Here is a 12,035-nt window from a genome sequence, read left to right as displayed (position 1 = left end):
AACTGCGGGTGCTGCAGAGCAGCAGAGACTCGGCTGAGCTGAGCAGCGTCAGAGGGAGCAAGGGCAGCTCCAGGAGCAAGGGCAGCGTCCCTGAGGGCACATACACCCCAAGGAATTCTTAGGAATGCCCAGGGAAGCCAGCCTGGGAACCCTGGGCTGCTTCTCCCCTTTTCCACCAGCCCCTCCTGAAGCTGCTGCTGAGGACGAGCTGTGCCCTCCCCAAGGTCGGGCTCGGAGCATCCTCTGCCCCAGGCACAGTGGGCACCAGCGGGTCCTTCAGGGCTGTCGGTCCGTGTCGGGATGCTGGGAGAGCGCAAGGAAGGCTGGGAATTGGAGCACAGACGTGGCCAGGGCAGGCTGGTCCCTGCTGTGACCCCGCTGCTTCACGGCCAGGAGGGGACACGGCCAAGGAAGGAGCTGCAAGCCCCGGTAATCCCGGGGTAAAGCCGTGCCCTCGGGACAGCCAGGTGGATGGCACCGGACCGTGCTGAGGAAGCACCTGAGGGGGCAAACAGGAGAACCAGCCCAGCTCGGGCATCTCCCCCCGTCTCTGGGGTCCCCCCGCTCTGGGTGAGCTCAGCTCCAGCTGCCCGAGCCCAACCGCCCTCGCACAGAAGGAGTGTGAATTGTTGGACTAATCAGCGGATGCAAATCAGCCTCAAGACGGAGAAAAGCTGATTTGCATCTTCTTTAAACGCCCCGGTGCCACCGCACCAGTGTCTGGCTTTGCGGGGGGGGGGAAAGGGGGGGGATGGCAGAGTCAGACCTAAAATCTCCGCAGCGCCAAGCCCGGGGTTGGCTTTGAAAGAGCAATTAAACCCCGGCACCTCGTGCTCGGAGGCGAAGCTGCTTTTGATGTGCAAATAACCCGCGGGCAGCTCTGCCCACCAGCCTGTTCCCCGGCCCTGCATCTGCCACCCCGACCGACCCCCGGGGGCAGGGGGGGGGCCCTGCCCGGGGTTCGCCCCCTCCCTCCGCTCCTCCACGGGCTGACAGCTGGCGTGTGCTCCTGCGGGGACCGCCTGACACCCGCTGGAGAGGGGGGGAGAAGCCCCCCGGGCAGCCCCTCATTAGTCATTATGGAATAAATATAAAAAAAAAAAAAAGGAGGGAATAAAAATAGCAAACAGCGCGTAAAATGCAGCGAGACAGCAGCTGGGAGAGCAGCACGTCCGTCCCCCCCCCTCGCCCCGAGCCTGGTACCTGCTGGCTCCTGCCGGGAAGAGTCGGGCTGTTCCTTTGGCACCCGGCTCGGAGCCGTGTCTGGAGCTCTCCAGGCGCTGCCAGGGCTGGTGCCACGCAGAGGGGGCAGCCCTTGACCTGCCCCCAGAGCCCTGTGCTCCCCCCCGAGGGGCCCTGCTCCCACCTCGGGGCTAAAATCGCTGTGCTCGGGCCCCCAGACCTGCTGTGGGACCTCTGGCTGGGGGGAGACAAAGGTGCTTTTGTCATTCCCGTGCCAGGCTCGGGCTGTTCCCTGCCTGGGACAGGGGCTTGTCCTCACCTGGGAAGCTGCTGAGAGCACAGGCTGATGTCCTGGGAAGGGGCTGGAGCAGCAGGAGCAGCTGAGGGAGCTGGGGGGGCTCAGCCTGGAGAAAAGGAGGCTCAGGAGGGACCTTCTGGCTCTGCAACCCCCTGACAGGAGGGGGGAGCTGCCAGGGAACAAGGGACAGGAGGAGAGGGAACACCTCAGGCTGTGCCAAGGGAGGGTCAAGTTGGACATCAAGAGGAATTTCTCCCTGGAAAGGGTTGGTTAAACATTGGAACTGCCCAGGCAGGTTTGGAGTCCCCAGCCCTGGAGGTGCCCAGGGAAGGCCTGGCCGTGGCACTCAGTGCTCTGGGCTGGGGGACGAGGTGGGGATGGGGCACAGGGGGGACTCTGTGGCCTCGGAGGGCTTTTCCCACCTGGATAACTCTGTGGTGCTGTTTTCTCCAGCCAGGAGGTTCCTGCTCTCTTTGAGCCTCCAGAGCTGAGGAGCTGCAATGTTTTATTCCTTCCCCTTCACTCCCACCAGTGCAGTTTAACTGCCGTGGATATTCCTGTCCTTGCAGAATTGCCTTTGCTCTGTGACACACACATTCCAGGAGCCCTGTTATCCATACAGAACCCTGCAGGCATCCCAGGAGAGGCACCTTCCTGCTCACACACCCTTGGGAATGTTTGTTCAACCTTTGTCCCCAAGCTCTGTCACCTGCTGAGGGACTCAGGAATTCACTGGACTGTGGAATTTCTCCCCTGGCTCAGTTTTCAGAACCTGTCCCTGAGCTCCTGGGTTATTCCCACCCCTAAGCACAGGCTCTCCCTCGAGACAGAGACTGTCACTGAAGGGGAAAATGGGTAGAAAAGCCAAAAACACTTGTCCCAGCCAGTCCCTGGTCTAGTGGAAGGTGTCCCTGCCCGTGGTAGGGGAGTGAAACGAGATGATCTTTAAGGTTCCTTCCCACCCAAACCATTCTGGGAATTCAGAGGGGCTGGCACTGGAATTTAAGCAGCCTGGCTGCAGGGAAGGCCTGACCAACCCCCCCAGTGCTGACCACACCCAAACCCCAAAGCAAACTTAAGGCCCAGAACTCATTGTCCAGGAGTTTAATGTTTCCAAGCCTCCTCAAGCACAAACCACCCCTGGAGAGGGATGTGGGAACAGGGGGATCACATTCCCTGCACATTCCTGCAAAGCCTTTCCCCCTGACTGCACCACCCCCCAACTCCACACAGCACTGGGGGCTGAGGCTGAAGGTCAGATCCTCCTCCTCCGCAGGGAATCAGCTCAGGGAATAACGTGGGGGTGGCTCAGGGCCCTCCCTGCCCACTGAAGAGGCTCCATTCCCGTTCCCAGGGGACATCCCAGCCCCTGCTGAACCACCACAGAAACACAGGAGCCTTCCATTGTCTTCAACACCTTCCATATTTAATTTATTTAGATATTCTCTACATTAAAGTATTTTCATGCCAACACTTCCAACCTCCCACCCCGACCTCGAGAAAAAAAAAAAAAGAAAAAAAAAAGAGAGACTTGACACAGCTTTGGGTGGAATGCACCGGAATAGAGTCGCTGCTGCAGCCACAGAGAACACAGAACTGGGGAGAGCTGCACATGGAGACGTCAGGGAGCTGGAATTAGCACACTCTGGCAGCCCAGGCCTGTTCACACCTCCCCAGACAGGCACTGAAGGCGTTCAGAGAGGTGCAACATGCCTTGGTGAGCCAGACCAGAGCTCAGACTTGTGTGAAGCCTGGGAAAAAAGCGTGGAAGTCTGCCAGCAGCAGGGCCTGGAGCCTCGTCTGAACCCGCTGGAAAAAGAACAGCCCGGAATTGCCTGGCCAAGATTGCAGTGTTTGGGAATGCTGAGCTCAGGGCCAGTCAAATCCGGGCCTGGAGTGCAAACCACAACAGCTTCAGACACAGCACGGGCCCAGCACACCCAGAGCAGGATTCAAAATATCCTTTCTGACACTAAAACCGGTTTGGTTTGGGTGTTTTTCTCCTCCTGTTGCATCATTTAGTGCAGGACATTCTGTAAAAGCTGAGCTCCCACCTGTGTCAGGTTTAAGGTGGGTTTTCTCACCCCTCAGAATCCCCTTCAGCAGCAGCACAAAGCCTTGAATTACCAGCAGTTGTGGTGACACTTCTGAGCTCAGAATCACTTGAGCTGCTGGTTTGTGTCCCTGGCATTTCCAGAATTCAAAGAAAAAAGGGTTAAGTAGGAAACTTAGTCTGCAAACTTCAATTTAAAACCTTTAATTCAGTAATTATGCTACTTCCAGGTAGCAACTCACTGGCCTGTGTCCTCTGAAAGACCCTTTGCTGGTGGAAAAGCCCCCAGCATTTGCCTCCTCGTGTCCTCAGTTCACACAAACCTTTCAGAACCTTAAACCATGGCTCAAAACTTGCATTTTTCCAGACAGGAATGTTGTCATGCAAGTCATGTTTGCTCTTTCATGCTGCCCTAAACCACAGTGTGCAAGCAGAGATTTGCAGTTTCTGGTGATCCTCAGACAACTCCCCTGAAACGCCCACAAAAGGTTCAGCTCAGGAAGAAAACCAAACCTGGAGGTGGCTATTGCACATTTGTAAGAGCTGGCCTAAGTGTTCTCCTGGAGAAGGGATATTTTAAAAGCTGGTCTCGGTGGACATGGGAACACTGGCACGGGTGTCACCTACTCCTGGCTTTGAATCCTAAAAGGGCGACGAGTAAACACCAACACATGGGGACAGAAACCAAACCAGCACCTCACAGAGCAGGGGCAGGGGGAGCAGGGTTAGTGCTTTGCAGTGGAATCCCGGGGGTAGAACTCGGCCAGCGTTGTCTGGGGGATCCTCTTGAGCATCTCCTTGGGGAAGATGCGCAGGAGCTGCCAGCCGATGTCCAGGGTCTCGTACACCGTGCGGTTCTCGTAGGGACCTGCAGGAACAGCCACCCGGGGGATGAGGGGGCAGGGGAAGGAGCCCTGAGGTGCTGACACCCCATTGGGATGTGCTGGGACACCTCACTCACCCTGAGCAATGAAGTTCTTCTCGAACTTCTGCAGGAACTCCAGGTACAGCAGGTCGTCGGAGGTGAGAGCTTCCTCCCCGACCACGGCCTTCATGGCCTGCACGTCCTTCCCGATGGCGTAGCAGGCGTACTGGGGGGACAGGGAGGGATCCAAAGGGGGCTGAACATCACCAGTCCCACCCCTGCCATGGGCAGGGACACCTCCCACCAGCCCAGCCTGCTCCAACCTGGCCTCAGACGCTTCCAGGGATGGGGCAGCCACAGCTTCTCTGGGGATTCCATCCCAGCCCCTCCCCAACCTCACAGGGAGGAATTCCTTCCCAATATCCCATCTAACCCTGCCCTCTGGCAGTGTGAAGCCATTCTCCCTTGTCCTGTCCCTCCATCCCTTGTCTCAAGTCCCTCTCCAGCTCTCCTGGAGCCCCTTCAGGCACTGGAGCCTTCTCTTCTCCAAGTGAACACCCCCAGCCTTCCCTCCCAGCAGAGCTTCCATCCCTCTCATCATCTTCATGGCCCATCATCCACATAATTTCTGTTCCAACTCCAAGGGTCTCCCTAAACACCCAGTCAGTGCCTTAAAGCAGCCTCAGGGATGTTGTGGATCACAACTGCTTGGCATGTTCTTTACAGGCCGGGCAGCCAAAGGTGGATTTGGAACATGGCTCTGCTGTCCCAGGGAGGTTTTCACCCACCAGCTGGTTGGACACATCAGCATGATCCTTCCTGGTCATCCCCTCCCCAATAGCTGACTTCATCAGTCGAGACAAGGAGGGCAGAACGTTGATGGGTGGGTAAATCTGGGGGAGAAACATCCAGGAATTAACAGGAATACTTAAAAAAACCCACAGAGTAATCTTAAATACACCCTAAGTGTTGCAGCACACACCTGTCTGTTATGCAGCTGCCTGTCCACGTAGATCTGTCCCTCAGTGATGTACCCAGTCAGGTCAGGGATAGGATGAGTAATATCTATGGGGGGAAAAAAAAATGGTTTAACAGTTTTCAGCCCTCTTATATCCATTTTAGCACTGATGCAGCAGCTTTTTGCTGTTAGGTGACTTCTAAAGTACAAAGCCATCACTGATTCCCTCCATTTATCCCTAGGTGCTCTTGGACTGGGGCAAAGCATTTATTAGCACTACAGAGAAAGCAGCCAAAAGCTGCAGTGTTCCAGAGGGAAGCTGAAGGCCAGCCTGTTGCCCTGAAGGAGCCCTGCCCAGAGCAGCTCACTCACCGTCGTTGGGCATGGTGAGGATGGGGATCTGGGTGATGGAGCCGTTCCTGCCCTCCACGCGCCCCGCGCGCTCGTAGATGGTGGCCAGGTCCGTGTACATGTACCCCGGGAAGCCCCGGCGCCCAGGAACCTCCTCCCGGGCTGCTGACACCTGGGGAACACCACAGAAACACTCCCAGGAAGTCAGGTCACCCCCTCTGGAGCTGCTGTCTCCCCAGATTTCGCTGCACTAGTCACTTGAAGTACCCCCATCCTGCGAAATGCAGCCACACAAACCCCTCTGAGTCACCACGACCCTTTTGATAAGATGCCAAGGCAAAACCAAAATGATGGTATCAAACTGCTAATTCATGGAATCATGGACTGGGTTGGGTTGGAAGGGACCTTAAAGATCACCCAGTTCCACCCCCTGCCACGGGCAGGGACATCTCCCATGGGCAGGGACACCTCCCATGGGCAGGGACACCTCCCATGGGCAGGGACACCTTCCACTGGACCAGGCTGCTCAGAGCTCCATCCAGCCTGGCCTTGGACACCTCCAGTCATGGAATTGCCACCAGTCCGTTAAATTTAGCTCTGACATCCCCCTGAACACCAGCACTCACCCAAAGCCTCCCTGGCTATTTAAGAGCACTGCAGTGAATATAAACTGCAGCAGCCCCAGCAGAAGTTTGGATTCTCACTTTCCACCACAAACCCTGGCTGCCAACACCCAGCTCATTAACGAACGGGGTAATTAACACCTTAATGGCCACGTACCTCCCGCAGGGCCTCAGCATAGGAGCTCATGTCTGTCAGGATGACCAGCACGTGCTTCTCACACTGGTAAGCCAAGAACTCTGCAGTTGTCAGGGCCAGCCGGGGGGTGATGATGCGCTCGATGCTGCGGCACAACGCGGCGTGAGCCGGGATTTAGGGATGGCAAGGGACGGTTTGGGAGCTGCAAACAGCTCAAAATCTGCTGCTGCTGCACCCACTGGAGCACCAGCACGGCCTCAGCTCCCCGTGGGGTTTGGTCTTGCCAGCCTTTTCCCAGCCAGCAGGGTTGTAACTACTCACGTTGGGTCGTTGGCCAAGTTGAGGAACAGGCACACGTTGTCCATGGAGCCGTTCTCCTCGAAGTCGGATTTGAAGAACCGAGCGGTCTCCATGTTCACCTAAACCACAGCAGGGAGGCATCACTTCCACACTCCAGCTTAGGACATTCTGCATCACATTAAGGTCTGAGCACCTCGTTAATCATCCATAACAAGGCTCTCCACCATGGAGGCTCCTCTACATTCCCAGAGTGAGTAACCTCTAGAATTCCAGGCTGGAGATCAAGTTCAAGACACTTTATCCTGATCAGACACACTTTGTTGGAGTCGTGGAATGGTTTGGGTTGGAAGGGACCTCAAAGCCCATCCAGTCCCACCCCCTGCCATGGGCAGGGACACCTTCCACTAGCCCAGGTTGCTCCAACCTGGCCTTGGACGCCTCCAGGGATGGGGCAGCCACAGCTTCTCTGGGCAACCTGTGCCAGGGCCAAACAGGGTTCAGCACTTCTGCCCTTTGGGATTTTCAGCCATTCAGCCTCTAGTTGCATACACATAAAACCTTCTTACAGTACTTCAGCTGCTCTCAGAATTCCCAGTTATTGCTCCCTCCAGCTCCATGGACTCACCCCCATAGCAGCAAACACGATGGCAAAGTTCTCCTCACTGTAGTCCATCACATCTTTGGATTTCTTCACCAAGCCAGCCTGGCGACAGATCTGAGCTGCAATCTGGGGAGAAAACATTTCAGTCTTCATACCTGATGCTGCTGCACAGCCCAGAACTTCATTTCATTGACTTTTAACCCCAGTGAAACACAAGCAAACAGTTCAGAGAGGCTCTGAGTGCTCACCTCATTGTGGGGCAGCCCAGCAGCTGAGAAGATGGGGATTTTCTGGCCCCTGGCAATACTGTTCATGCCATCTATAGCTGAAATCCCAGTCTGGATCATTTCTTCTGGGTAGATACGACACTGGGGGTTGATGGGCTGACCTGTTGTGGTTTTTAAGAGAATATGTTATTCCCTATATGTGTTTGAAGCTTTATTAAACAACTGCTCAAGAGGTACCAACCCCACTGTGAGGCCAACAAATCTTTACATGCACCTGGTCACACCTGAGGAGATGCCAAGGCTCTGGAATTCTGTGGTCATGTCACTGATAAAAGTGATTTACAGAAAACCCTGCCAGTTACCAGTTAATCACCTCTGGAGCCTGTACAATTAAGTCTACAAATAATAAAGAACAGCCTCCAAGCACTGCAGAAAACTGCTCTTTTCTGCTACCTCGTCCTCCTGCACTTGTGCAACTTGATTTGAGTTTGATGCCACACGTAATTAAAGATAAGATTAAGCTCCTCCTAAGTTAGATCCTGTGTTCTAACCCAAATCTACTGTAACATTCAGAAAACAGACACACTAAATTTGTCTCTTAACTCCCCACCAGAAACTAATTAAGAGCATAGAACATACCCATAATGTCCAGGAAATCTTCAGCCAAGACAATGGGGCCTCTGTCTATAGGTTTTCCTGATCCATTGAACACTCTGCCTGTAAGAAACAGCAATAAAAATGTAAATGACTGTGACAATAAGTTGCCATGGGGTAGATCTGCCCACCCCTCAAAGCACTGTGCCCTCACCAAGCATGTCCTCCGAGACCGGGGTCCGCAGGATGTCCCCGGTGAACTCACAGGAGGTTTTCTTGGCATCAATCCCTGAAGTGCCTTCAAATACCTGCAAATATGGCAGAAAAAGGTAAATAAAAACACAGGAAAAGGGTGTTGTGCTTCACAGAGTAACACCTGAGTGCTGCCTCACAGAGGAGCCCCTGCTCTGCAAAGGGCTGCAAGAGCAGCTCTGCTGCCACAAAACATCAAAAACCCCCCACTTTTAACAAAATTCATGAATTACATCAGCAAAGTTGGAGCCACTCCTTTGATCTCAGGTGCTTCCCTCTGCCAACAGGGTAAAGTTCTTCAGATAAGAAGAATATTAACAAGACACAGCTCTTTAGAAGAAAGACAGCAGCCACAGTGGAGCGGCTGATCCTGAATCTAATACTGTAACTTACAGTGGATTCCTTTAATCCAGCAGCAAAGAAATCCGTGGGGGATGCAAATAAAAATGTCCCTGTGCTCCAGTTTGCAGTCTTTTCAAGTTATTCGCCCCACTGGCACTTGGAATAAGTAGGTGATTTATTTCTTTTTCATTTCCAGTGCCAAGAGAACAAACCTCAGGACAGATTTGATTCGGCTCAGACGCACCCTGATTAATAAAATACTAATAAAACATGCAACAAGAGACACTCCTGTTGGTACCTGAACCACAGCTTTGGAGCCACTGACTTCCAGGACCTGCCCGCTCCTCCTTGTGCCATCGGGAAGAGTCAGGTGGACGATCTCTGCATACCTGGGGAACTGAGGGGGAGCAAACAGAGGGTGGAAAACATCAAAATCCCACAGTCAGGAAACAAAAGCTGCCAGTTTTAAGCAAGCTTAAGCCTAGAAACTACTCAATTTTTAAGAATAATTTCATCACCAGAACAAAACTCGTTCCAAGCACATGAAATCTTTGGGGCTAAAGCAATTTTTACATGAATATACAGTGTTTGCAGAGTGGCAGAATCAGTTCTGAACACCCAGGTAGCCCTGAAACAGCGACAGAAAGCCACAGGGCAGCATCTGACAGGAGAAAAACCTGCAGCAGTTGTTTGCCTTCTTGAAAACAAGCCAGAAGGGTTCAGAGTTTCCTTTCACAGAGCACTTATTTGGAAACAGAAAGGTCAGGAACAAAGCAAACAGGTGGATTTCAGCATTAAAGTTTAAAACAACATTCTGGGGGTTTTGGTAAAACTGAAACACTGTTTCCTCTCTTTCCCCAGCAGCCTCAAGGGCACGGACACCCCTCCCCAGCCTCAGAGCCACGTTCTCGGCAGCCAGAAAGGGATTAAAATTGCTCTTAGGATGCCAGAATTTCCCACCAGTCTGCATTTAACCTGCCCCAGCTCTGCTTGTAAATTCTCCCTTAAAAAAAAAGCTTCGTTAAGATCCAAGTTTTTACCTTGACTTGATCCAGGATAACCAGGGGCCCGTTCACACCAGAGACAGTTTTATAGGCTGGAAAAAAAAAACAAGCCACAAGTCAGGTGGTGCTTCCTTAGAAACATCCTAGATCAGGTTTTCCCAGTTCCATGCTTATCACCAGGCTCAGGTTTGCAGTCGTGGGGCTCCATTTCTGTGTTTAAAATGAACTCTCCCAGAAGGATCAGGTACGGAATTGTGTGTCCAGCATTTCCTGCTGCTTCCTGCAAAGGCCCCCCGAGGTGACCCTAAAATCCTGCTGGGCTTTTGTCCGTCATAAAAATTCACTACAAATCTACATCCAGGGATAAAATGAGCCTGGAGCAACCTGGGATAGTGGAAGGTGTCCCTGGCCATGGCAGGGGGTGGGACTGGATGGGCTTTGAGGTCCCTTCCAGCCCAAAGCATTCCATGATTTTATGATTCCAGCTGAGGATATTCCATGATTTTGCAGAGCCCAGGGGAAAGCTGTGAAAAGGCAGCAAGCCCTGCTCCAGGGATGCACCCCAAGGATCCAGGGATGGGCACACAGCAGGATCCAGGGATATACACCCCCCAGGCTGCAGCTGGAGCCCAGCACCACTTGACCCACAGAAAGAAGAACTATTGAGTCAGAGCCCTCTGAGGGTCACGAGGTGCAGTGACCACAAGTGGGACAGTTCCCCACTGCTCCTGGGAGAGGGGAACGAGCCACTGGAGCCACGGGGGGGGACACCAGATCACAGATTCCACCAGCTGCAGGGAAGCATCCAGGGCCTCTCCAGCCTGGCAGCTCCCCAGGCCGTGTGTGCACCATCAACAAGGTGCTGTTTACACTGCAATAAACACCCTGAATGTTGCAATGTGATATCTTAACTGGCAACAATCAAACTGAGGGGAGCTCAGGGCGGGAGCTGGGCCAGGGACTGAACTCCAGTTCCTTAGTTTTGCTCCTAAAATCCTCCTGAACACCCTGAGACAAAACACGTGTCCCTTAATGAGAAGCAGCAGCTGAGCTGGTCGTGCCACCTGAGCAGGGAGGGATCACCCAGACACCATCCACGAGGGCTCTGCTCACACTCTCAGGGTTTGCAGGCCACAAGGCATGGAAAACATGACCCTGAGCGGAGCTTTTCATCCCATGACTGCCTCATGAGCTCTCCTTCCTCAATCCACCCACAGGGCTCCCACCCCCTGCTCTGTCCACGGGAAAACACTTCCCTGGCATCCAGCAGGATCGCTCAGCACCAATCCCCCAGGAAAGCAGCTCCAAATTCCCCTTTCCATTCTGATCAACCAGTTCCACGATGAACCAAAAGCAACTGGAAATATTTTCCATACCCTGCTTGACGTCAGTTCAGGTCAAAGCCAGAACGGAGAAACCTGGATAGAACATGGAGTCACCTTGGCTCCAACCTTAACAGAAGGCTCCAAAGCCTTGGGAGAGGCTGGAATTGCAAAGATTGGCTTCTCAACCTGAGTGACTTTTCCAGGAGCTCCTGGGCAACCCCTGCAGGTCCTGGTGCCATTCAGGTCACAGGTGGAGTCACTGCCAGGAAAAACACCCCTTCCCACAGCCCTGCAACGAGGGGATTTTTACAAAGTTCCCGCATTTCCCTTTTTTCACCAGATTTCTCAACTCAGCGTTGAAGGAGCAGCCCCCGCCGCACCCGCACCATCCACAGCCACTTCCCGTTCCTGCTGCCAACGCCGGGTTCCCAGGAAGGCCCGGGAGCGGCCCGTGTTCGCCGGGAGCCCGCTTTGAGGCAGGACACAGTGATTAATTAATACCAATTAACAGCCCCACTGCAGCCGGACCCCGGCCCGCCGCCCTCGAACGCTGCAGGGAAAGCTCAGGGAACCCCCAGACCGCTCTGCAGGGCCCGGGCCCAGGCGGTCCTGCCGCGGGCAGCCGCCCGAGGGGCGCGGGGCTGCGGCCCGGGCTGTGCGCGGCCGCCGAGCGGGGCCGATCCCCCTCCCCCGCGCCCCCCCGCGTTGTCCCGGTGCCCCCGCACTCACTGAGGCGCGGCTGGGACAGGAAGTCTCGGGTGAGGGCCGCCGCCTGCTCGCGGGGCCCGCCGGGCCCGGCGCCGTTCACGGCCCCGCGCAGCGCCCGCACCGCCGCCATCTTGGACCGCGACCGCAGCGCCGCGACTGCGCAGGCGCGTTATAGCGCGGGGAGGACCACGCCCACCGCGGGGGGACACGCCCACC

At 54.7% G+C, this 12,035-nt stretch overlaps 1 protein-coding gene across 1 annotated transcript; it reads right to left on the bottom strand.

Moving 5' to 3' along the window:
- Positions 1–2,884: 2,884 nt before the first annotated feature.
- Positions 2,885–11,949, bottom strand: ATP6V1B2 (ATPase H+ transporting V1 subunit B2). Its single transcript, XM_017831937.1, has 14 exons — positions 11,841–11,949; positions 9,823–9,878; positions 9,081–9,179; positions 8,403–8,496; positions 8,234–8,311; positions 7,616–7,755; positions 7,392–7,493; positions 6,788–6,885; positions 6,488–6,611; positions 5,729–5,879; positions 5,381–5,463; positions 5,187–5,291; positions 4,495–4,624; positions 2,885–4,401 (listed from the first exon to the last, which is right to left on the bottom strand). Exons 1-14 carry the CDS (start codon positions 11,947–11,949, stop codon positions 4,259–4,261), a joined length of 1,512 nt encoding a protein of 503 aa, XP_017687426.1. The 3' UTR covers positions 2,885–4,258.
- Positions 11,950–12,035: the final 86 nt, after the last annotated feature.

The sequence above is a fragment of the Lepidothrix coronata genome, unplaced genomic scaffold, assembly GCF_001604755.1.
Source record: "Lepidothrix coronata isolate B3197 unplaced genomic scaffold, Lepidothrix_coronata-1.0 Scaffold197, whole genome shotgun sequence".
NCBI classification, from domain to species: domain Eukaryota; kingdom Metazoa; phylum Chordata; class Aves; order Passeriformes; family Pipridae; genus Lepidothrix; species Lepidothrix coronata.
The sequence above is the reverse complement of the archived record's forward strand: the minus strand, read 5'-3'. Positions and strand labels throughout refer to the sequence as shown.

What these genes read in the sequence shown, in the direction of transcription:
- ATP6V1B2 (XM_017831937.1), bottom strand. Translation starts at nt 11,949, where the DNA reads ATGGCGGCGGTGCGGGCGCTGCGCGGGGCCGTGAACGGCGCCGGGCCC. An exon ending in CCTGTCCCAGCCGCGCCTCA is followed by an intron (nt 9,879 to 11,840) that starts GTGAGTGCGGGG and finishes TTTTTTTTCCAG; the next exon opens with CCTATAAAACTGTCTCTGGT. An exon ending in GAAGAACTTCATTGCTCAGG is followed by an intron (nt 4,402 to 4,494) that starts GTGAGTGAGGTG and finishes CTGTTCCTGCAG; the next exon opens with GTCCCTACGAGAACCGCACG.